Consider the following 26,611-nt stretch of genomic DNA (forward strand, 5'->3'; position numbering starts at 1 on the left):
AAAAAGAAAGTAGATACTTCAAGCATAAAAATCTCGACACTTGATAAGGGAAGGACAAGACCCATTAAAGGATTAAAGGCAGTTCAGACACTTTAGACCCCAGAACATTGGGCTTTGGTGGTCACACATGGTAAACTTCTTTCCACTGTCCCTACCTTCTCCCTCTTCTTTATTCCTTCTTCTGCCCCCTGCGCACCCTCTCCACCATTTTCTTCTTTAGTCTTCCCAAGTCTTCCTACGTTGCTCTTGACCCCTCGCTCTCTCCTTGGCCAACCTCTCCTTGCCTTGCTTCCTGCTTGGAAACTGCGCGCGCGCGCGCGCGCCAACACACAGAGAGAGAGAGAGATTAAGTCGCTTCTTGGGATCTCCATTGCCGACCACATCCCCTTTCTCCTCATTTCTCATGCGTACAAGACATCTCCAAATCCCACACTCTTCCTCTTCCTCCCCTCTCCCCCTTTCCATCTCCCTTCCCTTTTAAACCCCTTTTCCTCCTTTCTTTTCCCCCCTTCCAATACCTCCATCTCCCACATTGCCCACTTCTCCCTCATCTCCTCCTAATCACTTAGAAGTTTCGATCTTTCCTGCTTAATCGCGTAAACGAGACAATTTTTCCACCCAGATTCATCTTTCTTCGGTCCAAAGTTTCGATTTTTACGTTGGATTGAAGCATTCTGCTTGATAAAAATCTCTCCTTTTTCTCTCTATTGACCAAAGTTTGGATTTTTGGGTTGGATAGAGGTGTTAGATCTCGGCCGATATGGGCGGTCAGCTCAGCACTGGAACGCCGCCAGTCCTCAACGTCGACGGCGGTGGCGCCACCAGCGCCTCCGCTGGCGGGCACAGCGGCATGGAGTACTTGGCCGGGCTGAGCTCCTACGAGATGGCGTGCCGCCTCGATCCGGAGCTCCGATCCTTCGACGACACTCTCCAGGAGCGCACCAGCCGTGTCATCTCCACCCTCGCCCACGGCGTGGAGTTGCGCTCCCTCTCCTTCGACTCCCTCAGGCAGGTCACCGGGTCCCTCCTCGAGATGAACCAAGATGTGGTCAAGGTCATCCTCGAGGGCAAGGAGGACATCTGGAAGAACCCCGAGCTCTTCAACCTCGTCGAGGAGTACTTTGAGAACAGCCTCCAGACTCTAGACTTCTGCACCGCCCTCGAGAAGTGCCTCAAGAAGGCCCGGGACAGCCAATTGATCCTCCATGTTGCCCTCCAGCACTTCGAGGAAGAGAAGGAGGAGGTGGTGGAACAAGACTGCAAGAAGAAGTATTTAAGGACTTTAGAGGAATTGAGGGCATTTCAAGGCTGCCGGCGATCCTTTTACAGAGGAATTCTTCAAGGAGTTTCAGTCGGTCCATAGACAGCAGCTATCGATGCTTGAGAAGCTAAATCAGCGGAAGAACAAGCTCAACAAGAAGCTGAAATCAATCAAGACATGGAGGAAGGTCTCTAACATAATTTTTGCAGCCACCGTTGCCACCATTATTATTTGCTCGGTGGCTGCCGCCGCTGTGGCTGCGCCACCGGTTGCTGCAGCTTTGGCTGCTGCAGCCTCCATTCCTGTGGGGTCGATGGGAAAATGGATTGACTCATTGTTCAAGGACTACCAGGAGGCACTGAAGGGGCAAAAGGGAATTCTCAGCTCCATGCAGGTTCGCACCTACATTGTTATAAAGGACTTGGATAGCATCGGTGTGCTCGTCAATCGCTTGGAGGATCAGATTAATGTGCTGCTGGAGAATGCTGACTTCGCCCTCAGGGATGAGGAGGCAGTGAAGTTTGGAATTAAGGAGATCAAGGAGAAGGTGGAGGTGTTTACGAAGAGCATCGAGGATTTGGGTGAAAAAACAGACCAGTGCAGCAGAGATATAGGGAAGGCAAGGACCGTTGTCTTGCAGAGGATCATTAGGTACCCAAATTGAATTGAGGAGCCTACCTGGTACGTTTTTTTCTAATAATGATATTGTTCTTCTTTACTTGTGATACTCTGTATGTTACTGCAGGTGTCACGGACTATGTACATGTCAATTGTTCTCACCTCTTGCTTTCGTGAATAATAGAAGGGTTGGTTTTTTTTTTTCCTCTGTCTTGCCTCATTCAAAGCATTGTCTGCAGCTTGCTTCTTTATATGCTTGTATTGTATTGCGTGTGGCTGATAAATGGTTTTCCTATAGGTGTTTAAGGTTATTTATATTATAGGATGTTGTAATCAGGCCAATTTTGATATAAATGACTCTAACCAACAATTGGATTCATTGATATATTCAGAGGAAAGGATTATCCATGGAAATTCTTCAAAAACATGTTAAGACTTTTAGGTAGCCTCAGTAATTTCCATGAGTGGTCCATGGCATCCGCCGTGGGGAGGCTATCCTAGTATTTTCCTGAAGAATTAAATGGTATTATTTCTAAAATTCAAAGATTTATTGATAAAGTAATTGGTATTTTATCCTACAAATTCATGAAGAATATTGGTGGATATACATCTCCAGAGTCCTCTTTCTGTTTCCTTTTATTCTTGAAGATCTACCATTCAACTTTAAATTTATATTTGATTTTTCTGAACCTTCCTTCAAAACTTCAACAGAATTTCTCCCCAATTGTTTAGTTCAAACTATCAAAATTATTGTCAATGGCATTATAAACCTACAAACTTCAGATTGCTTTGTAGTTTAAACACTAATTTGGTCCTAACGTCTTGATGTTCCAAGGAGCAAAAGAGGCCATTGTTTTAAATAATTTGAAATTTGCAAGAAATGGAACTACATGCTGTCTTTGCTTGTGAGAATGTGTAGGGCCCATTAGGGATCTTCTCAAAAACCAATATTAGCAATCCAACATCTTCAATTAGAAGAAGTATTTCAGATTGAACATCTGTATGAATTAAATTCTTGAAATATTTACCCATTGTTTATATCAACATTTTATATTAATGAAAGGCCTCTAAGGGACTGCACTCCCTTGATTTATTTCTCTACTTAATAAGATTATTTGCAGCCAGATAAAAAGTTGAAAACAGATATTATTAACTTATGTAGGTTTAATATCATCAAGAAGTGAAATCATTATCATTTAAGCAATTCTGCAATTTTTATTCCGGAAACTTCTGAGGAGCTGACGTGATAAAACAATCATTGGTAAATTTTTAAAATATGCCAAGGTTATAAAACTCGGTTTCAGTCTCCCAAATAGAGTTTCGGTTTTGGCAGCTTCTCTTTGAGTTTCAAAGTTTTGGTCAAAATATCAGTATAACATCCTAAAATAGAAAAAGTAAGATAAAAATAAAGAGATTAAGGCAATTTAATTCACATTGTTTTATTGTTCTTTGGATTATCTAGTATCATAATTTATATAGTTTGACTATATAAGCATCATCTTTCTATGCACGTTACTTATGCCATGGTTTCACATTCAAACATACATGCCTAAAAAATGTTGTTATAAATGGAACGAGATTAAACATTTGTAGGATTCTTCTCCATTTTTGGATATAGGCAGAGAATAGTAGGGGTTTCTTGGATAAGAATTTGAAATCTCACTCTTTCTTGAGCATAGCATTAATGAAATAATGCCACTTAAAATATAATTGATAAGTCACAAGAACCAAATTGATGTATCATCTCCTCTAGGTAAAACTATGAAGCAATTTTATTCACTAACAGATTCTATTACGATGTCAAACTTAGGGCTGTTACCCTAACCTGCAAACCTGGTACCCAACCCAGTCCCAACCAAAACCAGCCCCAACATATCAATTAGTGGGTTTGGTGTGGGTCCAAAAGTTAGACCCATTGAAAATTTCAAGCCTGGTCTAGGTTTGAGGTTTTAAGACTTGACCTGACCTGATCCCGACTAATTGTTTCATTTATATACATATGTAATATTAGTTTTATTTATATACCTTTCAATTTCTAAACTCTTAGTATGTGAAACTCTATATGTTGCTCTATAACTTAATGGGGTAGAAAAAATAAAAAATATCACATGCTAGAACATATTTAGGTGTTTGTTGACTTTAAAATAAATGTCTCTTTTCAATTCTTAGTCAGCCATTGCCGTATGGTTAATTATCAAGTACTTGTTCATGATTTAATTTTGGAGCATGAAATTGGATGTTTTATTGATAAGATAACTTGATTAATTGTTCAACCCTCATCCACACTGACCCAAACCCAATGCACATTAAGTAGGGTGCAGGTTTTGTATACCCGAGCCTGATTCAAAGGCCCTGCAGGTTTTATGATATTTTTATTACCTCAAAGTGGACCCAACTGGATCCTTCAATGGGTTGGTATGGAACAAAATTTAAACCTCAAACCTCAATGGGTATAGGTCTGGGTCTGGGTTTACTAAAACCTAGACCTGATTAGATGGCACCCCTAATCGAATTCAAACTATGACCATGCTTCTACTGAATACTACAAGCATTTAATGATAAATGGTATATCAACCTTTCATTCAATTATTTTAACCTTATAATTTTGGATTGATACCTCAAACTTAAGACAACAAATTGGTCAATTTCAGATTGATCTCAGCCAAAGCCTATCTGTTTCGGTAAAAACAAATTGGTTTCAACTGAAACTTAAAATCTCTGTAGGCTTTATGATTAAATAGTGTTGTTCTTCTAGTTTGATAGCTCTGAGCATGCAATAGTGACTCTAATTGGTTATATCATCATACAGCCCATATTTAGTTAAAAATTCTGGAAATGCAAGCAAGCAAGTACTTGTTATGAATCCCAGGTTAATCAGAAATATTGACAAGCAATCAACAATTTTTAGGCAATGAAAGGGGGGACCCATCGAGAAATGAAGCAAGAATCATAAATACGAAGCCAAACAGATTAAGGATCATATTCTCTTAAGAATTTCTTTTCTTGCAATGTATTTAGTGAAGTGCATTCATAACCATTAATTATGATCTTTCATTGAGAAATCATCCAAATCCTATATTGTCACGCCCCCGCCTCCGCGGAGCACGTGAGGCACCCAGTGCGCACGTGGGGGCCACATGAGGGGGGACCGCGGGGCTCCCCTGCTAGATATTGTTCGGTTCCGGGGCTTTATGCAAGCGTCTTTCACCCCTCCCCGGCTTTGTTTTCCTCCCAAAACGCGTCTGCAGGATTAGGAGACACCCGCCTCATATGCCCAGGCTCTAGAATGAGTCTTTCCGATGCGGGATTATTGGGCCTCACACCCTTCCCACCATCAGATAAGAGTCGTCCTCGGCTCTGATACCAAATGTCACGCCCTCGTCTCCGCGGAGCATGTGAGGCACTCAGTGCCCACGTGGGGGCCACATGAGGGGGGACCGCGGGGCTCCCCTGCCAGATATTGTTCGGTTCCGGGGCTTCATGCAAGCGTCCTTCACCCCTCCCCGGTTTTGTTTTTCCTCCAAAACGCGTCTGCAGGATTAGGAGACACCCGTCTCATATGCCCAGGCTCTAGAACGAGTCTTTCCGATGTGTGACTATTGGGCCTCACACCTAATAATCAGAGCCGAGGACGGCTCTTGTCCGATGGTGGGAAGGGTGTGAGGCCCAATAGTCCCACATCGGAAAGACTCGTTCTAGATCTTGGGCATATGAGGCGGATGTCTCCTAATCCTGCAGACGCATTTTGGGAGGAAAACAAAATCGGGGAGGGGTGAAGGACGCTTGCATGAAGTCCCGGAACCGGACAATATCTGACAGGGGAGCCCCGCGGTCCCTCCTCATGTGGCCCCCATGTGGGCATTGGGTGCCTCACGTGCCCCGAGGAGGCGGGGGCGTGACATATATAACCTTTTCTATACATCGTAGGTGAAGTATAATGGGTGGCAAAGCAAGTGCCAGTATCTCATGATCACTGCCTATGAAAACAATGAAAATATGTGGTATCTTGTCTGCAGCTCAATCGGATTCTAGAACTGTATAATAAGTAAGACTAAAAGAAAATTCAACTCTATTCGTTGTAGGACACTTTCAGTGAACCAAATCCTCCTATTCTCTAGAAAAATTCTTGTTCTGATATGTCATTATGGCTACAAGTTACAGATTTTATCCTCTAGGAATCATGAACAAGTGCTTCTCCTTGCAGTGTATGGTGGCCCTTTCGATTATTATCTTCAACCTGTCACATATATGTTTAACCAATGAGCTATTTTGTCTCGCTTTGCAACTGTGATAGTGGAAAACTTGAATTTATGTCTTTATAATTTAGCCTTTTCTCATGTCCGTACTCTGTGGTGTTGAATCCATGTCGCTATGTAATTGTAATTCTTGAAATACTTACCCATTGTCCGTGCTATTTTGTCTTCTATTTTTCCTGTCTTAAAGGATAAGGAAGTAAACACAAGCATGGATTCGAGGTATTGGAGTGGAAATGAGTATGTTGCTGCTTGTTTAAAATATATGAAGTTACAAACCATGTGATTCTTTGGTATTCACCTCGGTTATGGTTTCTCAGATGCCCTTTTTCTTGCAAGTTAGAGAATAGGAGAAAGATGAGGAGAAAAGGAAGAATACGAGGTCTCTTAAGCTCTATGAGAGTTTGAAAGCAAGGCTTTCAAGAGGAAGAGGGGGGAGAAAAAGATGAGTGTGAAAGGCATGCTTGAGAGGAAGAGAGTATGCTTTTGAAGAAGAAGTCTGTCTAGATTTTTCAAAAGGTGGTGAGCTAGATGTTTTAGTAGAAGCAAGACTGAGAGGGATAATATGTTCTTAAGGTTTCTTTGGGAAAGGTCTCCATTGCTAGGCATGTTTCTTAGGTGTCGCTTCAGGCATACCGAAAAGGAGGTAATTATGTTTGGTCTTATTCGTGACATCTTTTAGGTTTTTCTTTTAGAATCTAGGGCCAGCTGGGTAAAGCTTTTTAAACTCATTTCGGATTTCTCATGGCATGCTTCAATTTTAGAAGCTTGAGAATTTTTTTTATTGATAATTATTATTTGGAAGTTATGTTAGTGAGAGAAAGAACCTCTAGATGTGTAGTTGTCAAGGTTGCCAATTGTGATTACAATGATGTTCTAATGGAGGTACTTCAATTATATAGTTAACTGTCATGTAAATTATCCAGAGGTTATAAAATAATTTTTATTTTTATTTTCATGGTAATGATATCACAAGCTGGTCTTTTAGTTAAGCCCTTTAGATTGGTTGATTGTACTTCCCTCAGAGCATAATGCATAATTGCATATAGATGTAGGTTGCAGTTTACATAAATAACCTAATGTTGCCTTGTGAGTACATTTGGAGCTTACCTTGTCCAACTTCATATTTCTGCCAGCACACAACACAACTGTCTGTGTTGCTTAATCAACTGCACTTTTATGTTTTTCTGTTGGATATCACGAAACTACTTAATGAGACATATGAACCCTTAAGTGGCGTATGGAAAATTATCAGTCAGGTAGTTTCATGGAAAAATTCTAATTTATCCAGTAATTGGAGTCTATGCCGTCTTTGAACCTGCAAGCACAATTCAAGACCATGTTATTAAGTATAAAATTTCACATATTATCTGGAACATGCTCTCCAGTATGGCCTTTTTATTTCTGCTCCTTCCTGCATCACAGTATCAAATTACTGTATAAACTTGGTCCTGACTTCATTTAGGAGCGTAAAGTTTTGTACAACATGTATGGAGAAAATCAGCACAATATATGATATGACCTATCTAGATAATTAACCATTACATGATTGATACTCAATTTTTAATTGAGTACCATAATGTGCCTATCCGCATCACAAGTATTGTTTTAAGCATTAGTACATGTCATGCTGCATTATGAGATACAGACTGATCTGGTAGTTGTTGGAACTAATAAGACCCATATGCCTCTGAGCACCATTTATGTATGTCACTTGGTAGTGTGTTTGAATTGCTCCATACTAGCATGTTGGCCAGTACACTAACTGCGTAGTGTTATACGATAACAATAAATACTTGTTAGACCTGTAGCATGTTTAAGTCAACACATTCTCCAAATTAAGGCTTGCAGCCAATACGTAAAATATTAAGCACATAGACAATATAAATTATAGAACTCGCACATGGAGAGTATGTGACCACACAAATAGTGCATGTATCTAAATATTTATAATTTCATTATACAGACTGAAGCAAGAATTTAGTGCTACATGAGCGGGCAACCTAATTTGAAACTTACGCGCATGATGGAGAGCTATTACATCAGCTTTCTCCGACACCCCTTCAAATCAGGGTGGATCATGCATGAAGTTTTTACCATGAGCATGCTGTGCGCGTGCTTGTTCATTAATATCACCACTCCAGGACTACAATGGCCATCTTTGTTTTCATGCTCCATCTCAGAGTAAATATGTTTCATTGTCAAGGAAGCTCTTGTTTGACCTCCAATGAATTAATTGATCACAAACAAAACCTACAAGGCCAAGTTTTTGTTATTACTGAAGAATGCACCAGCATTGTTCTCATTCCAAGCTGCCCAAAATAGTGCCATCAGAACAAAAATTCGACCCCATCCTGCACTATCCATTATTCTTGTCTCTATCCACATCATCTGCAAAGAATGACAATGCTTGGGCCCATCTGTTACTCCAAAAACAATGCTTTAGCTGCAACCATATCAACTCCGTGAAAGAAGAATGGAGGAAAATATGGCCAACCAATAGAGAACACTACCTTCACATGCTTTATGGCTACTTGACTGTTCATTTTAGATGTAGATCTATGCATTCTCCAAAGGAAGTTCTTTTGTATTTATCTTTTATTTTGACAGATTTCGGTTGAATGCAATGCTTTCATGAATGAATATTTATAAACAAGTAGGAGAATCCTTTAAAGCATTCAAAGCTGAGACATCCTGTTTGTGGTAACGACCAGGCTCTATTAGAGGAAGCAATACTAGCCCCACTGAAAAAGCAGCAGTTCTTACTTTGTCTTTGTTTCATGGGCAGAGTCTGAGTAGTCTTGACTGATCTCGTGAAACACCACCTTTCTTTCAGAAGTACAGCTGAGGATGGAAGCCCATGCTGCTTGTAAGAGTAATAATGTTGGGTGTGGGGTCCTTGAAGAAGCTTGCCAAAACTCCAGAAGCAAAGACAACAGCTAGGAAAGGACCATTGCACGAGCCATGATGATCACTTCAATGCTTTCCAAGCTCTCATACTTGTTCTGTATAACCTGTAATTTTTCAATTTTTAAGTTCTCACTTGTTCCAGTTGTTAGGATTAACTCTGAAAGGGGCTGCATTCTAACTTCTACTTTGCCTTCATTTCTACAGAGAGATTGTACTATGATAAGGTTTCACCTAAGAATAAGAATCATATAGGAGGTTGTTAAAAGAGTGGTAACAAATTGTGATATATCTGCTTTCATTGGAGCTTAAACAAATGAAAAAAAGCAGTGGCTAGAGGGATGATGTTATGCATTACTGTGTCAAAGCTTTATGTGGCCAAAATGATCAAATTATATGTTGAATGTAGTAATTTGAGCTATCGAGGTAGGTAAACTTTAGGAGAATCAATTGTAATATCATGAGGATGCGACGCACCAAGGAATAAAAGACATTTGCCTAGTCATATAATGTCACATATATATCTTATTTTCACTGTTCTATTTCTGCTAAAAATTGTTTTAGACTTAAATTACCGACAAATTACGACCCATGATCAATTCTCGATCTCATTCAAAGAAATGAGATGAAGGAGCAGGTCTGGTATTCAATGAGCTTGAGCTGTCCGGTTACTGGCATATTTGTTCTGGTTGTTGTGAACCATTAAAAACTTCATCAACTTCATGCTGACCTCCTTAAATGTCCGCAAGGAGAGAGACTTCTCTCATATGGCTCCAATGTTTAGAACACTGAAACTAGCATCCAGAACCAGTTTTCCTTTATTATGAAACTTGGTTCATCATAAACAGGCTAAGACTGGACAAAGAATTCTGAAAGAACTATTCAGCTATTGAAAATATACCTAGAGGATTTTATATAACAAGTTATACAGTTATTATTTGATTTTTTATCATGCATCAAAATAAAATAATGTTCTGTAAAAGATCAAATCTCTATGTTTGCGCAGGTATAGCAACATATTTTGCGAGCACCGGTAATGTTGGTAATATTGTGATCAAATCTCTGCTCAAAATTTTTTTTAGCATTTGAAAGATATTGTGACCGAAATGAGACAGATTAGCTTCTTCCAACCAAAAAGGGTTTTCATCTTGTATCAAGCGAAAAGTGAACGTAAAACGAACTGCTCAACATCATTTGGCGCCTACACTTTTTGTTCATCCGTACAAGTGGGTCGTTCAACAAAGGCAAGAGAATGTTGGCAGTAATGATTTCATCAAAAAAAAAAAATGTTGACGGTAATGAGTGCTTGGTGCAGTAAAGCCAAGTGCTGAAGAAATGGGGCAGCTTTAGTATTCCTACTTTTGATTTGAGGAGGAAAGACAAGCTTCAATATATGGTCAAAAACCTTATTGTTATGGAGAAATATTCCAATGATAAGTAGTGAAAAATGTAAAAAAGTTTCATAAAGAGAAGTGCTTGGATGACCAGCTTATAACACTCAAATCATAGAACTATATATTGAATAATATATTCATATCCTTTATAGGTTTAAGAATATTATTTTTTGCAATCGTACTTATGATGAGTTTGGGATATCAGCTATTATGTGCCTAGATTTCTTAAAGTAATTAAATTAGTCGAACCCAAACAAAAAGTTTCTTGAATTGAGGGCCAATATAACAGGTTGGCACTCAAAAGGCTTGATAGCTGAATTACCTTTCACATCATGGCCAACGAGGCAACGATTTCAACTTTGGGCCATGTCATGTATTAATTAACTCGATACTAATAAATGATGCAAATCCCATGAAAGTGATTCATCCAACTCTCTTCTCCGAACGATGGTTTTGCAATGTGCATGAAGCATAAGTTTGACTTTTGACCAAAAAAAAAAAAAAGAAGCATAAGTTTGACTTGACAGCCATCCTATGGCCTTAAATGGAACATAAATAATGAACATTAAACTTGTCATGGCCATTACGGGAGCATTATATGTTGATCACAATTTTTGCTACATTTTTTACAAAAGTAAACATTCTTTTTTATAATAATTAATATAACATAAAATTATTTAAATATGAAAGTAATAATATATAAAATTATTGCATTATTTATTCAGTGGTTTCCTTTCACATAATGGCTATTATTATATAGTAGTAAAAAAATTCAAAAAGTTAATTCCTTCGTAATTTTTGTTGCCGCTAGAAATTTGTTTGATTAAGATGCTAAGATAGTTGAGCTATTGAAGAGCTCGGACGATTGGTTGTTTAGACAATAGTGATCAGTCGAAAATCACGATGTGCTCCAGGGAGGCGAGATGATGATCGCGGTGTTTGGATGATGATGGCTCCAATGCTGGTCGCTTCCGAGATGATGCTGAGAGAGAAAAAGGTAATTCCTAGCGGCAATATTTTTAATTAACTAAAGTTATATTGCTATATCAATTGACTATGGTCTTATATTATAGCTCTTATCCATATAATGCCGTAATGAAATCATGGTTGAAACATGTTTTTAAGCGCCTTGCCTATGAATGGAAGTAGTATATGATGCTCGTCAATTAAGAGAAGCATGGAAGCTGCACATGATTTCACATACAATTTCATTCAAAATTTATAAATTAATTAAAGAAGAAACATGTCTAACTATGAGAAAAAGACAATATGTCTATAATTTGTGGCAAGTGTGCTGCTAAACAATTTTTTTATGAAAGGGAATCAATTAGTTGGTAGAGTTACTCAATCGTTGATATCGCTGACTTTTGTTTTAAATACTACCCTCATATAATTTTTCCTTAGCTCTTATCCATCCTAGTTCTCGGTTGTTCTAAGAAAACAAAACTTTTAAAAACAGTATACAACCAAACTTTCATGGTTTCATCAAAACTTAATAGGGCTCTTTGGAGACCATAGATTTCTTAGTTGTATGACAACATGTGCAAGATTAGGAAATATTACTCAAATCCTTCATTGAATCAAAGACCCCCCCCCCCCCCAAAAAAAAAAAAAGAAAAAGAAAAAAGAAAAAAAAGTGAGAATAATACAAGAAGTCACAAGAGTATCAATTACACAAACACAAAATGTTTAGGGTCACCTTTCCTCATTTTGATAAGCCTATATATATATATATATTGTAGTTACTCAATAAGGACTAATATTCCATGCTCTTGCAGTCACATCTATCATACATGTAGGACATATCTTACTTGGAGCAATAATCAAATACTCAAGCATTAACTAGTATTCTTATCACTCATGCAATTGATTAGAGATTTCTTTCATTTTTATATTAGCATGCCACATCTCTTGCTTCTCATAGTTCACCCATGCAAACAAGCTACTAAATTTTTATTTCTAAAAGATGGAACAATTTTATAATTTGCTATTGGTGGTTGTGCTAGAGATTTAGATACAATGGATAGGCCAGTTTCATAGCATACAAGTTCTCCTTTTGGTGTTGATATTTAGAAGCCATCAATACCCAACCATAATTTATTTCAATTTTATAATATCATCCAATATAAAACTGATATATACCAAATATTGGCTATCAACATAATTAACAATCTTTTCAAACACTTTTCCACCAAAAAAAAAATATTGTTTACTCATCAAAATATTTTAGATAATTAATTTCAAAACTAATAATTCTAAAATTTATCAATGCAAATCAACTATGCTAATTTTATTATTTTTATTGAGCTTTTAATATCCCTGTTCTATTACATCAATCAAGATTCGGTTTCCAATATTTTTTGAGTCCTCAGCTGAGTAAGAACAAGGTGTCGGCTGATTTTGTTCTCCATTACCCATCATATAACTACTTTGAAAAAAAAAACAATTTCCAACTTCATGTCTCTTTCCATCAAACTAAGGGGAAAAAATAGAAAAACTCCTATATATATATGTGCACATTTCACTACGGACAACGTCAATGAAAACAGAGTTAAGGGAGCGTACAATAAATGGGTCCAGAGTAGGACAGTTTGGCCATTCTTTTTCCTCTCAGGCAATTGATGGCAACGTTCTCTCTCTTTAAGGATTCATCCCTTTTTGTTCCTTACTGACACTATCTCTGTGCAGAAGCAGAGTGAGCGAAAGAGAAGTAGTATATATTAAATAGTAGCAGTATTCTTTTATATCTTTAGAGTATATTATTTAATTATAATATTCTTTTATATCATTTGAGAACTTCGAACATATGTGCTTAATGTAAAGCTTACTGTATATTAAAAATTAGAGTAAATTTCAAAACTTTGAAGATAAATTATATTTACTTCCAATAATTTTTTAAAAAATAATTAAATAATTTTATATAATATTACAGCCATCAAAGAATATAAAAAAAATGTATTTTTTTATTTAAAAATAATCATATTTTTTAATTTAATTTAATATAAATATAGATTTTACATATTATTAGATATAAGTCTCTAGGCCATTTTAAAAACAGAGTAGGTGTCGGGGTGTCCACATCCGAGGGTCGCCATCCTTTCCCGCGTGATCCGGCGGACTGCGACCTCTGGGTGGTAGGATTGACGGCTACGATTCTCTGCCGGTGGCGGGAAAACAGCTGGAGCAATCGCCCCTAGATTTTTTTTTTAACTTAATTTGAGGTGGAGGGTGGTAGTGGGAGCGAGAAAAAGGTCGGTGTCGGATAAGACTTTGACCCACGCGCGGGCCCCGTTTACGGCACCCTCTCTGCTAGGGTAGTTCTATATACACCCCCCCTATTGCTCAGGACACCCCCCAAAAACCAAAAAGAAAATACCCAAACTAACCTTTAGTGTAATTACCATATTGCCCTTGAGATTTTCTCATACACTCCCCCTTCCTCCTCCTCCGTTTCGTTTTGAAAAGCAAAAAAAAACCCCCCCTCAAACCCCCCTTAAACCCCTCGATCCCTTTACATCGTTTAGGCGATCTTTGAAGGAGATTTAAGCCCCATTCGAAGCATGGACAAGCAACTAGTGATTTGGGACGAAGAATCGGCCGCAAAGGTACGTGTTCCACCTTGTTTCGAAATTTTTTTTTTTTCACGGTTCGTGCTCCGTTCGGCACTGGATCGCCGAACAAAAGGCTTCTGTTCGGCTGAACAGTGCCGAACAGAAGGCAGTGCCGAACAGAAGCCTTCTGTTCGGCAACCCTCAACCGAACAGAAGCCTTCTGTTCGGCTGCACGGTGCCGAACAGAAGCCTTCTGTTCGGCTGCACAGTGCCGAACAGAAGGGTTCTGTCCGGCTCTGTGCAGCCGAACAGAAGCCTTCTGTTCGGCACTCTGCAGCCGAACAGAAGGCTTCTGGTGCCAAATCGCGTGCCGTGCTGAATTTTGTGCCGAACAGATCCTCTGATTCATTAATTCTTGGTGATAAATTATTTTATATGTAGGGCTATGCTACAACCGAATCGAGTATAATTGGATCAGAATTTGTACTGGATTACACAAGCGAATTTACAACTTACGAGGTATTATAATGTATTGTGCAATTTTGTATTAGTTTAGCGAGCTATTTTTACAACTATGTACTTACATAAATTGTTTAATGTATAGATCTTCAAGAGTAGAGAGGACTTGTGTAATTGGTGTCGTGAAGCTGGGAGGCGAAATGGTTTTGTTGTTGTAATCAAATCATCTGATGCAGGTACCATTTCTAAGAAACCCAGAATTACGTTAGGTTGTGAGAGGGGTGGGACGTACCGAACCAAAAAAGAAAAGCGAATAAAGACTGCTTGTGGGACAAAGAAGTGTGGATGCCCTTTTGCATTAAGAGGAAAGAAATTGGATACTGCGGATGATTGGATATTACTGGTCGTATGTGGAGTGCACAATCATCCCGCTGCAGAGAATCTGGAGGGGCACTCATATGCAGGGAGATTATCTGAGTAGGAGACGGAATTGTTAGTGGATATGTCGAAGAGTTTGGTTCGTCCAAAGGACATATTATCCACATTGAAGGAAAGAGATGCCCTCAATGTTACGACTATCAAGACTATCTACAATGTACGTCAACGGTTTAAGGTTGCAGAGAAAGCCGGGAGGTCTGAAATGCAACATCTATTAGGTAAATTATCAGAGGCTAAATATATTGAGTGGCATAGGAATTGTACTAATACGGATGTTGTGCATGACTTATTTTGGGCACACCCTGGCAGCATTGATTTGTTCCGTGCATTTTCCCGTGTGTTGATAATGGATTGCACGTACAAGACGAATAGGTATCGTCTTCCGCTCTTAGAGATTGTGGGGGTGACATCTACTGACATGACATTTTCAGTTGCTTTTGTATACTTAAATTCTGAGGGGGGAAGAAAGCTATACTTGGGCATTAGAGAGATTGCGCAGTGTCATAGCTGATGATGTTTTGCCTGAGTTGATTGTTACAGATAGAGACAGAGTGAAACTGAGTCCTCAGCCACTCCATCCTCACAGACTGACCGCGCGATGACAGTACCTCCTGACGCGCGTCTCCAGCTGACACCCCCAACAACTCCACAAGTAGCTCCTCAGCATCCCGATCACTCATCCTCTCAGGAGAAACTGATACTGAGGAACCTGCGACAGGAATCCCTAAAATGGCGGATACATCATCCAACGTGATAGTGATCTCGCCAAATGGTATATGGAAGGTGTTCGTCTCGGGCTGCCATCTCTCTACGAAGCCCGAAATCAGAATCTTATCGATGAATCGATAAGAGCACTGTACTAACTCTACGAGGCCCGACTGCCTCAATAGTGCTCTGAACCTGGTATTTGGTTGGTTTGAAGACCACCACTTCCATTCACCAACCTTGGCAGTATGGTTCATGTACTTTAGTGGAGCTCGTTCCTGTAATATAAATGTATAATTACTACTACTTTATAAAACATCAATAAACAAAATATAATGCTATAACAAATAAACAATACCTGTTGCCTCCAGATGGAAGCTGCTATATGCGTCCTGAAACTGATCAGGACGGACTCATCCTCTGGACCTCCTGGACATGGTCCAACGGACTCATCGTCTTCGCCCCTAGCGGGCATATCATCATGCTCTGACTCAGGAGAGTCCGATGGCATATGAGCAGGCTCGGGAGAAGCAATCCTAGCACGACGTCTCCTAGCTGACGCCGTAGGTCTAACTCTGGCGGGACGGGGATCCATGTCTGAAAATATAGAAATTCAATGTTAGGCTATATCAAAGAAAATAATTCAATTGCATACATAAATGTTCGGCACAAAATTCAGCACGGCACGCGATTTGGCACCAGAAGCCTTCTGTTCGGCTGCACAGTGCCGAACAGAAGGCTTCTGTTCGGCTGCACAGAGCCGAACAGAAGGCTTCTGTTCGGCTGCACGGTGCCGGACAGAACCCTTCTGTTCGGCACTGTGCAGCCGAACAGAAGGCTTCTGTTCGGCACCGTGCAGCCGAACAGAAGCCTTCTGTTCGGTTGAGGGTTGCCGAACAGAGGGCTTCTGTTCGGCACTGTTCAGCCGAACAGAAGGGTTCTGTTCGGCGATCCAGTGCCGAACGGAGCACTGGAGGCGGGGGGGGGGGAGCTACCTCGAGGTGGTCGTGGAGGCGCCGGCGAGGTGCTCGTTGCTCGGGAGATGGCCGGGGAGGTGGTTCCGGGAGAAGCCGGCGAGGTGGTCGGAGATCGGGAGAATGCCGGCGACGAGAGGGAGAAGGGGGAACGGGGGGGTTTTGGGCGTTGGCGAGGTGCACTGCACCGACCGGCGACGAGAGGGAGAAGGGGGAGACGGAGGGGGTTTGGCCGCCGGCGAGGTGCTTGAGGCTGGTTTTTTGGGCGGAAGGGTTACGGGTGTTTTGGAGGGGAAGAGCGGGGTGGGGGGGGGGTTTGGGGGGTGTAGAGAGCAATTTAGGTGAGGGGGTGGGGAGGGTGGGGGGTAATTTAGGTATTTTTAATTTTTTAGGGGTGTCCTTAGCAAATGGGGGGGGTGTAGAGAGTATTTAATTTTTTTTTAATTTTTGGGGGGTGTCCTGAGCAATAGGGGGGGGTGTATATAGAACCACCCTCTCTGCTACGGTTCTCGTTATCTCCGCTTCCATTTCTGCCCTCGTCATCGGAAACAATCACAGAAATTGCCACTGGCTTTATTAAAACAGCATAGCAGCCTTTTCGATTAGGGAGTCAGAAAAAGAGGAAATGAGAAATAGCCTGTTTGTTTTTCTCATGCACAAGGAATCACTTACATTAATCATGTTAGCATAAGGGGCAGAGCAAAGTAGATGATATCATCAATGTCAACCACTACATATCACCTAAGTTGCATGAATGCCATGACTCCATCACTAAGGCTACAAATGGGTCTGATTTGACCTACCGCCCGACTCGACCCACCTGCTTAGATCTGTTCCGATCCGTTTTAAAGAACATGTGAGATCGAGTCAGATTCTAAAATTAGATTCGTTCAATTTTTAGAACTAAATCTAAATAAATTACAGGTACTCTGGATAATTAATATGCCAGCACATACTTCTATTGTGCTCGTACTTCTGCCACCTTTTAGCTAAACAATTAATCTATATTGACTTTCATACTTCAATCATACATCTAGCAAGCATTTATCATCTCATTTTATAAACATGAAACTCAAAAAAAAGAAAAAATCTTGCACTATCTAGTAGTGCTTACCTTATGATCCAAACAATGCAAGACATATATGCAAGTAAGAAATCCATTTTTAAAAAAATAATTTCAACCTATTTTTTAATCCAAGTAATAAAAAAAGATTTGTTCGAACCCGGCTAATAATAGTGGTATCTATAATAATCGTACAATATATATATATATATATATCACACGTGGTACTTGTTTTGTTATAAAACATTACAAAGAAGTAATTGGCTGCTGGTTAAGATGATACATACATCATGCATTGAATATAGAATATGACATGATATATATTTCCTACAACTCTTGCTTAAACAATGACTTTAAAAGATATTAGTTTCAATAGTAGCAATTAACAAAGCATATATATTTATGTGTATATATATAACATGCATTAACAATATGTTTAACAACTTGAATGCTTCACATAACATATATTACAACCAAAAAGCTTGAAAAAATTATAATTAACTTTTCCTTTTATGAAACTACGTCATTGTACAAGTAAGACACTCTTTATGTCGAACAACATTTATACGAATCCACGTATCAGATGCATGACACATGCTTGAATAAATACAATATCGAAGGGAAAAAAAAGTGGGGTTGGCTGCGAGCTCATGCACGTACATGTGTCAAGTATCATTTACGTAACGGATACAAGAAAAAGCGTTACAAGTTACATAGTTAGCCATCCCGCCCACTCCATAAATAAAAATAAAAGAATAAGAGAAGAGAGGAAAAACCAGGGGCAATCCTGTCCGTTTTCGCGGCCAACCCCGCTACCAGTAACCGCTAGCCGTGACCGAGGCCCGACCCGGAGAGGGACACGCGTCCTACTCCCATTGGCCCTCCCCTCGTCGTCGGGATTCAGAGCCGCGAAGCCAAACAGGGAGAAAAAAAAAGAGAGGATAGAAAAGAGTGAGAAGGAAAGCGAGAAAGCACAGTCTCTCTCTCTCTCTCTCTCTCTCTCTCGCTTGCATTAATTCCGCTAAAATTCCCCTGTTTCCTTGCTCAAATTCCGCTAAAAAATTCTCCGAATTCTCTTACGAAATGATTGATCTCGAGTTCTTGAGGGATCCGTAGCTTTGATTTGCTCAAAGTTTTGTTTTTTTTTTTTGAGGGGGGTGGAATTGGTTCGGTGGAGTGGAGGTGGGGGTGGGGGGGAGTGGAGGGAGGAGGAGTGGAATGCTGGAGGCCGTTGTGCGGGAGATGAACGGTGGATACGGGCTGACGCAGCAGAGCTGCGGGGAGAGCAGCGAGGAGGAGCTATCGGTGCTACCGCGGCACACCAAGGTGGTGGTGACCGGCAACAACCGGACCAAATCCGTGCTTGTCGGCCTCCAGGGGGTCGTCAAGAAGGCCGTCGGCCTAGGCGGGTGGCATTGGCTGGTAATTTCTCGAGATTGCTGCCCGAAATGGGGTTTCTTAGAGATTTTTTGTGGATCTCTAGGGGTGTAATTCGGATGCTTCGTTCTTTTTTTTTTCTTAAAAAAAAATTCTTTTTGTTGAACAAGATTTTGAAGCAAAAATTCGCGTTTTGATGTATTAGTTCATTGTCTGGGTTTAATTGGACAATGTGGTAGAATTCGATGAGTTTAGGGTTTGGATTTGAGGTTTTGCTAATTGGAGTTTATGAAGTTAAGAAATAAGTACTTCTTTTGAAGCTTGGATCTTGATAAAGATGCTTCATTCTTTCTTTCTATGTCTTCTTGTTTCGATTTTAAATTGCATTTCAGTGTTTAGTGATGCACTTATTAGTTGCATGTCTAGGAATACTTGCTAATTTTGGTAATCCACGTCAATCGACTTGGATTTTAGGGTTCTTTGCTGCATTGATGAATTGAGTAGATAAACTTTCCTTTTAGGGTTTGTGCATGCCAGATTTCTTGTAGCAAATCAAAATTTTCAGATTTTTTTGAGTGTAGTATATGCGATTCAAGTCGACTTTTAGGGTTTTTCTGATCAGGCTACTTCGGTGTGATAGAGATTTGTCCTGGCTTTTGATGATCATCTGATTATAATTAGCTTCGATGGTCATGAATTCCTGGCACAATTTCTATGATTGCAGTTGAAGTATTGAGCGTAATGGTTCTTCTGGATGATCGCTGCTAGATTATCATATTTACGCATGACTACTGTTTTATGGACTCATAGCTCGAGGGTGAAATTGTTTTCCTCTGGATTCTTGGTTGTGTTCCGGTTGCATGTCCTATTTTCAGTCAATATATCCAGGGTTTGAGTGTAATGTACTTGAATTATAGGTTATTTGGGCCATTTGGGGTCTTGATTGATTAATTGTTGCGAATGGAGGATATCTTGGCTGATTTTCGACCTCAAATTTTGAGATTTGACAATTTTATTTGTTTGAATTCGGATAATTCAATACTGGCATCTCTGCATTTATGTAAATTTTGGAATCACTTCGTAATTACGTGTCATATAAGTTGGGGATGCACTTTATAGTTAATAGCTGGCACGATAATGGCTATTTATTAATTTTTCCCTTGGGGATTTTTAGATCTTGATTAGATCAACTGTGTATGCATGGTTTATTGATATGTCTCTTTTGAATCTTTCTTTCCTTTTGTTTGCTGTCCCTGTTTTATATGTTTTAGTTGCAATTTGTTCTCAGATTTTGTGTCTTCTGCTGTATTATTTAACTATTCAGCAGATATCTATGGAATATACGAAATCAACAAGTGTTCAAATGAAATCTGGAATTTTGGATCATCTGGATCCGAGTTCATGTGCTTGGCATACTTCTTTCCTGAGCTAATGATTTTTTTTTTTTGGGATTTTTGGTAAGGCCCCCAACGTGCCTTTTAAATTCTCTTTTTATTTAATATTTATGGAGAAAAATATTTTTGATTTGTGACGTGCTTGAAGCTGTATTTTCTTGCACTTGAATGACATAAATGTAATAATTGTCTGTAAGCAACATAACCTTTCTTTCTTGTTGGTTATGAATTTTAGCTATTATAAGAGTATAATTAAGTTATAGCTTGTCTAAAGTATTTTGTTGCATTTGGATGATATATATAGAAATTTGCAGGTAGCAATGTAATTTTTTTCTTGGTCATTATAGTTTTTAGGGTTTTTTGCATGGATACCCTTCTAAATATTGGATTTTGCGTGAATACCCTTCCAAAATTGATATTTGCATGTATACCCTTGTAAAATACTTGTTTTGCTATTCTATCCTTTTTTATTTTTAACTTTGCATATATACCCATACCATCTAACGCCGTTAAAAAATTAACGTTTTCAAATTAAAATGACTAAAATACTCTTAATGGGTAGGCGTGCAAATAGAAATTTTTATAAGGTATACAAGCAAATAATAACTTTACAAAGATATTAATACAATTTTTTATATTTAGAAGGGTATATACGCAAAAAAAATTCTAGTAGATGGAAAGAATTTAGATACATTAATTAATATGATAGCCTTTATAATCCTGTATTTATTAGGAAATGCATTTGGTTCTATGACCAGAGGCCTGTTTCTTTATCATGAATATAACAAAAATATACAATAGGATTTACAAATTGGCTGTATCTGATGGACTCTTCATTGTGAATGCTGTCAGTAGGTCTAGATCTCAGCTATTCTGTCAACTGATTGTGTTAGAGTCAGAGAAACAGATGGTGTGAATTATTATTATTATTATTATTTTGGTTTAATAGATGTTGCATTGAGCCTGAGTCATCGTTGTTTACTTATTTTCAAGGTAGATATCTAACTGACAGCCACTTGGCACATCTTTTTAATTTTTCGTTGTGCCCTTTTTGATTAAATGTAGAGTTGCATTCTGACAATGAAAGATAAGAGAGATTTGGAAGATTTGAAGGATGGATCGCGTTCTCGGCTAATTTTTGGAGAGGATAGATTTAGAAGTAAGAAGAATTTTTGTTTATCATTTGTTGGATTACAGAACAGGGAGGAAGGAGGAAGGAGATTGCGAGCAAGTTGCATCGCGATCTTGGGCCGATCTTGCTCCCCATGGCCCGCGGGATCGCGATCTCGATCGCCTGCGGGCTGACGCGCGCGATTGCAATCCCGATACGCGGGGGGAAGCCGCGGGGGAGGGGGGGGAAGCCGGGCGCCGCGCTTGGGGGGGGGAGGTTGGGGGTGTGGGAAGAGTAAGGATAATAACGTCATTTCAATTTTTAATTTTATTTTTAATTAATATAAATATTTTTTTAACACTGTTAGAACAATCGTTATATTAGGGGTATTTGTACAATAACGGAGTTTTACGAGGGTATACATGCAAATATCAATTTTGGAAGGGTATTCACGCAAAATCTGATGTTTAGAAGGGTATCCATGCAAAAAACCCTACTTTTTATGTTTGAAAATTTGATTTCTGACTTGAAATTGTATTTTGTTGCATATAGATAATCTGCATGTAGGAGCTGTCTGTGGGTAGTTTGGCTGTTCCTTATTGATGGTTATACTTTTAGCTATAAAGCAAGGAGTATGTTTGATTTGTAACTCATTTAAAGTTGTGTTTTGTTCCATGTTTACGGCATGTATGTAGAATTTGTTGTTGGGCAATGAGACCTTTCCTTATCAATGGCTAAGGTTCCTTAGATTTCCAGTAAGGAATCACTGTAGATAATAATGACATCTTCTGACATTTTTTGAATTATCTTGGAGCCTGTTGTATAAGATGGTATTCTGATAGTGTTTTTTTTTTAAAAATAATGTCACAAAAAGTAGTCTGTTGGTTTGAGATGGAATGCAATCCTAGGTCTTCTACATACATCACAGGTCTACAATGATTTTGTGATTATCATGCTCTCTCTCTCTCTCTCTCTCTCTCTCTCTCTCGTGCGGCAGCAGATGAAAATTCAATCCGAAGAGTCAAAATTTGACATTTGATTCTCTTTAAGGCCTATAATTGTAATTTTCTACACTTCTAATGATCGCTTACTAGACAATGAGGAATACTTTTAATGATGCCATGCACTTACTCAATAGGAATACTCGTAGAATGGAAATCTAACCCAGTTAGATGGAAAAGGCCTGGATCGTTATGGTCATGGTATGCGCTTACTAAAGAAATCTTGTTAGAGTTTTGTGGTGGTTTTCGTGATTGCTAGAGTTAGTTGTTTGTGCCTGGAGATTGTATGTTCTTCCTTCATGCTTTGTTGTATTTCTGTCATTTTCATCTGGTTCTCTGTTTAATCTTTATTCTGATCTATGATAATTTCTTCTATGAACTGATTTGTTTATCTGATGGATTTAAGGTTATTAATTTGTCATTCGATTTGCTCATTCATGAAATTTCAGGTCCTGACTAATGGCATAGAGGTGAAGCTGCAAAGAAATGCACTTAGTGTGATTGAAGCCCCAACTGGTCATGAGGAGGATGATGAGATTGGATGTGAAAATATGCAGTGGAATGTTTCTGACATGGGTGAGCACTCACTTTATATCTTATTGTCGATTTTCTTTCTCCCTTTTTTAAAGTCGTGTAATTTATCAAGAACTCATGCTGCTAAGTTTCTTCTGCTCCAGGAATATTATTTGTGATCCTCACTCGCCCTTCTTTGAGTAGTTGTCAAGGGTCTTGTTTTTTGTACTACATCGGTTTTCCTTTTCCCCCTTTTATGGGCCTTTCGATTGTCGTTAGGCAACAATTCTTTCTGTATGCTGTCATGTAGTATATCGATTCTCAAATAAACAATCTTATGTCTAGTGCATGCATAAGGATCTTAATATCTATGGTTTTAGCGTTCTGCAACATTCAATTGCATGTTGTTATGATACTGTCGCTTATAGGTTAAGTTGGAATGCAGAGGTTTTGGTATAACTATTTTATCTAGCATCTTCTCGGCTTGATCATGGAGATAGAAGAGGTTCTGTATTCAGTTCCATACATGAAAATGAATTGTACTAGTTTGGAAACATGACAACTGAAAATTGATGGTAATATTTATGGAATATTTGTTTTGTTATTATTTGTTAGCTAAATTTGGTCTTATTTAGTGGCTAAGGGGATGAAGTATAAATCGGTTCACACGTTTATTGTAGTTATTGATATTTTGATAATTGAAGTGCTCTTACTAGAATGTTAAACTACTACTAGGATTAGGTGCTAAAGCAAAGCCATTTTTGGTAAGGGACATCTTGAGGAATTTTCTGAAAAATATAGCATCCTTGTTACCTAGTCTGAATATGCTTCTTAATCCACAACCTTTAATGTTCCAAGAGCATCTTTTCACTGTTTAATTGGGTTGTTGGATCAGGCTTCATCATTTTCTTGCTCTTATGACTTCCTGTTTGCTGTAACTAACTCTGGCAGCATCTGATGACACACAATCACAAAAGCCACACAGATCCAGAAGTAGACAGCACAAAGGGTCTTCTGGCAAATCCTCGAGCCGGTCTCATTCGTGTGATTCTCAATCTAAGGGATCTGTTTCATCCTCCAGGGGCACAACGGTATGACCCATGCTCATGACTGTCGAGTGAGCAATGCTATGCTGCAGAAGCAGTACTATTGGACGTGATTCAGCTTGGGGATTTCCTGCACCTGGCATATCACACTACAGTTAGGGCTGTGATGTGCCAGGTGCTGGGAGATGCCATTTTAGATTCTTTCTGCTGTGCACCATCTTTTTTTATTTATTTTTTCTGAGTCATTCATGTCTAGAGCAACGTTCACGACTCATTTCAATAAATTATTTGTAGCTTTATTCATGGTTAAAATTTTCATGTGTTTGGTGCAGAAAGTTGACCTGAGCAAGCTAGAAACAACAGCATTATGGAGATATTGGCGTCACTTCAATCTTGTAAGTACCTCAATTATAATGATTTATCGATTATTATCTTTAATAGTAAAATGAACAAGCAATCAATCTATTTCATACATTATGGGTTTTTCCCCCTTTAATGTCTTTTTTTATATATCCTTTATGCGGGACTCGTGCCTTTTTGGCCTGGAACAGGTGGCTGCAAGTCCTAACCCCTCCAAGGAGCAGCTAATTGAAGCAGTTCAGAGGCATTTCATGTCACAGGTAAGTTTGCAAAATTTCCCTCTTTGCTTCGTTTGCTTTTAGATTCAAAACGATTTCATGTAAAGCCCACCAAGGATTTTCACTCGGCATTGTGGAAACCCAATTGCTTTCTGTTCATCATGAAGCAATTGGATGAGTTGCAGGTTATTGTAGGGTTTGCGCAGGCTGCAAAGAGACTCAAAACTGTCTGCAATTGACCTGGGGAGAAGCTTTCCATCTCAATGCTAACAGATTGGAAGTAGGCCTTTCGATGTCTGTAGCTATACTATGTAACATATGTATCCTGGCTTTGGTTACCAGAACAGCTTGGGTAACTGGTTTTTTCATAACTGGAGGTTCCTTTTAGTCCTGTAATGTAGATATATACACTGTTAAAGACCTTGAAGCCATCATGGCTTTCGACATTGCCAATGCTGCACTGCTGACTATTTTGGGAGGAAATGCCATGTTTCTGTTTAACTGCTTACTCGGGCTTAAAAGAGTTGTTTCGTTGGATGATTGAGTTGCATCATGCTGCATGTCCTAATGGTGCTGATGAGGTACTGTTTCAGTGGGGCATCTGTGTATGGTCTAATGAGGAGTATTGGAATGTTCCGAACTTGTTTAGTCTTACTGCTAGGCTCTGGTTCATGAAGGTTGTACGCTTAGGACAAGAAGCTTTACTCTGGAAATCTAGTGTGTTACCCATGGAGCAGGAGGCTGCCTGATGATATCCTTGTTCAAATTTGCAGATGACCTCGTGGGCAACTTGGTGCTTTTTTAATTGCAGCACTGCCATGTAGTGGATGATTTGTTGGAGTTGATGTGAACTTTTCTAGTTCCACCGATTTCGCTCATGTATTTTATTTGCTGAAGTATTTTTCTGTTGATTGCTCTAAGCTGCTAAAACTGAGAATCTGTGCAAAATTAAGGTCATTAATAAAAAAATGTGGCATGGCCAATCATTTATAGGTAGCGGTTTTGTTAAATTTTTAATATCGGGCACTTGGCCATGCTTTTAAGGCTTGCTTGGTTTGCGGAAAGTATTTTTTCTCATGGTAATAAGATTTTTGAAAAGAGAATGCTTAGTAAAGTATTTTTGGCATGGCTGACTATGCAAAAATAATAGATTTTCAAAATGCTTATGTTTGATTGACCATTTATTTTTTTAAAAGTTATGTGTAATTTTTATTATAATTTTAATAAAAATTAGGATCAATTAAAGATTCTTAAATGATTTTTTTTGAAAAATAAAAATATTTTGATTTTTAGTTCACCGAAAAATAATTTTTTCGTATTTTTTATGAGATTTTTTTTTTTCATGAAATGTGGAATCATATTCCTGCGGAAATATAATTTTTTCATATTTCTCTTTTAAAAATTCCAATCAAGATGTATCTTTTTACTTTTTCGTTGATCATATTTTTTTTCTTTTTTTTCTGCGAATCAAACGGGCGCTCAATGTTTGTGAGCATGGCCAATTATTTTAAACACCTAGGCTTCTTATTACATGTATAATTATCAATCTGTTGGAATATCTGATATGCTTGTTATTGTATAATTATACTTGAGGGTTATGAGTGCATTAAGAATGAAGAGCCGTTTTTCTAAATGGTGAGTCTTCTTATGGGTAGAATAATTGGCTAGGGGTAGAAAATTGCAGTATAGGTTTTGAAGTTGTTTGCCCTGGTAGCCTAATTGTTTATGCAAAAAGACAACAAAATATGTCCAATAGGCAAACTGTTGGTACTTCGGGAGATTAAACCTCTATGCAAAGTTGGCATCAAGGAGAGTATTTTTGATTTTTTTTTTGGCCCTATTTGTTGAGATTAGTTTTTCCTCTTTTATCTAGTGCCATGCATTGAAATAATTATCTGTAAATAATTATAATTAGTATGGAGCATGTGCAATGCATTGAAGCATGCAAGATGCAAACTTAATGGCTGT

At 38.8% G+C, this 26,611-nt stretch overlaps 1 protein-coding gene and 1 pseudogene across 1 annotated transcript; both read left to right on the forward strand.

The window, feature by feature from the left end:
• The first annotated feature begins 476 nt into the window (after positions 1-476).
• LOC120106566 lies at positions 477-9,220 on the forward strand (annotated as a pseudogene).
• A 9,366-nt stretch (positions 9,221-18,586) lies between these two features.
• Positions 18,587-25,151, forward strand: LOC120106567. Its single transcript, XM_039119530.1, has 6 exons — positions 18,587-19,045; positions 22,956-23,082; positions 23,971-24,110; positions 24,398-24,460; positions 24,617-24,685; positions 24,811-25,151. The coding sequence occupies exons 1-6, from the start codon at positions 18,842-18,844 to the stop codon at positions 24,880-24,882; spliced, it is 675 nt and encodes a 224-aa protein (XP_038975458.1). The 5' UTR covers positions 18,587-18,841; the 3' UTR covers positions 24,883-25,151.
• Positions 25,152-26,611: the final 1,460 nt, after the last annotated feature.

Source organism: Phoenix dactylifera, unplaced genomic scaffold (assembly GCF_009389715.1).
Source record: "Phoenix dactylifera cultivar Barhee BC4 unplaced genomic scaffold, palm_55x_up_171113_PBpolish2nd_filt_p 000566F, whole genome shotgun sequence".
Classification (NCBI taxonomy): domain Eukaryota; kingdom Viridiplantae; phylum Streptophyta; class Magnoliopsida; order Arecales; family Arecaceae; genus Phoenix; species Phoenix dactylifera.

Coding starts and splice junctions, on each gene's coding strand:
- LOC120106567 (XM_039119530.1), top strand. CDS start 18,842: ATGCTGGAGGCCGTTGTGCGGGAGATGAACGGTGGATACGGGCTGACG. Junction 23,083..23,970: donor GTGGAATGTTTCTGACATGG/GTGAGCACTCAC, acceptor TAACTCTGGCAG/CATCTGATGACACACAATCA. Junction 24,686..24,810: donor AGAGGCATTTCATGTCACAG/GTAAGTTTGCAA, acceptor TTCATCATGAAG/CAATTGGATGAGTTGCAGGT.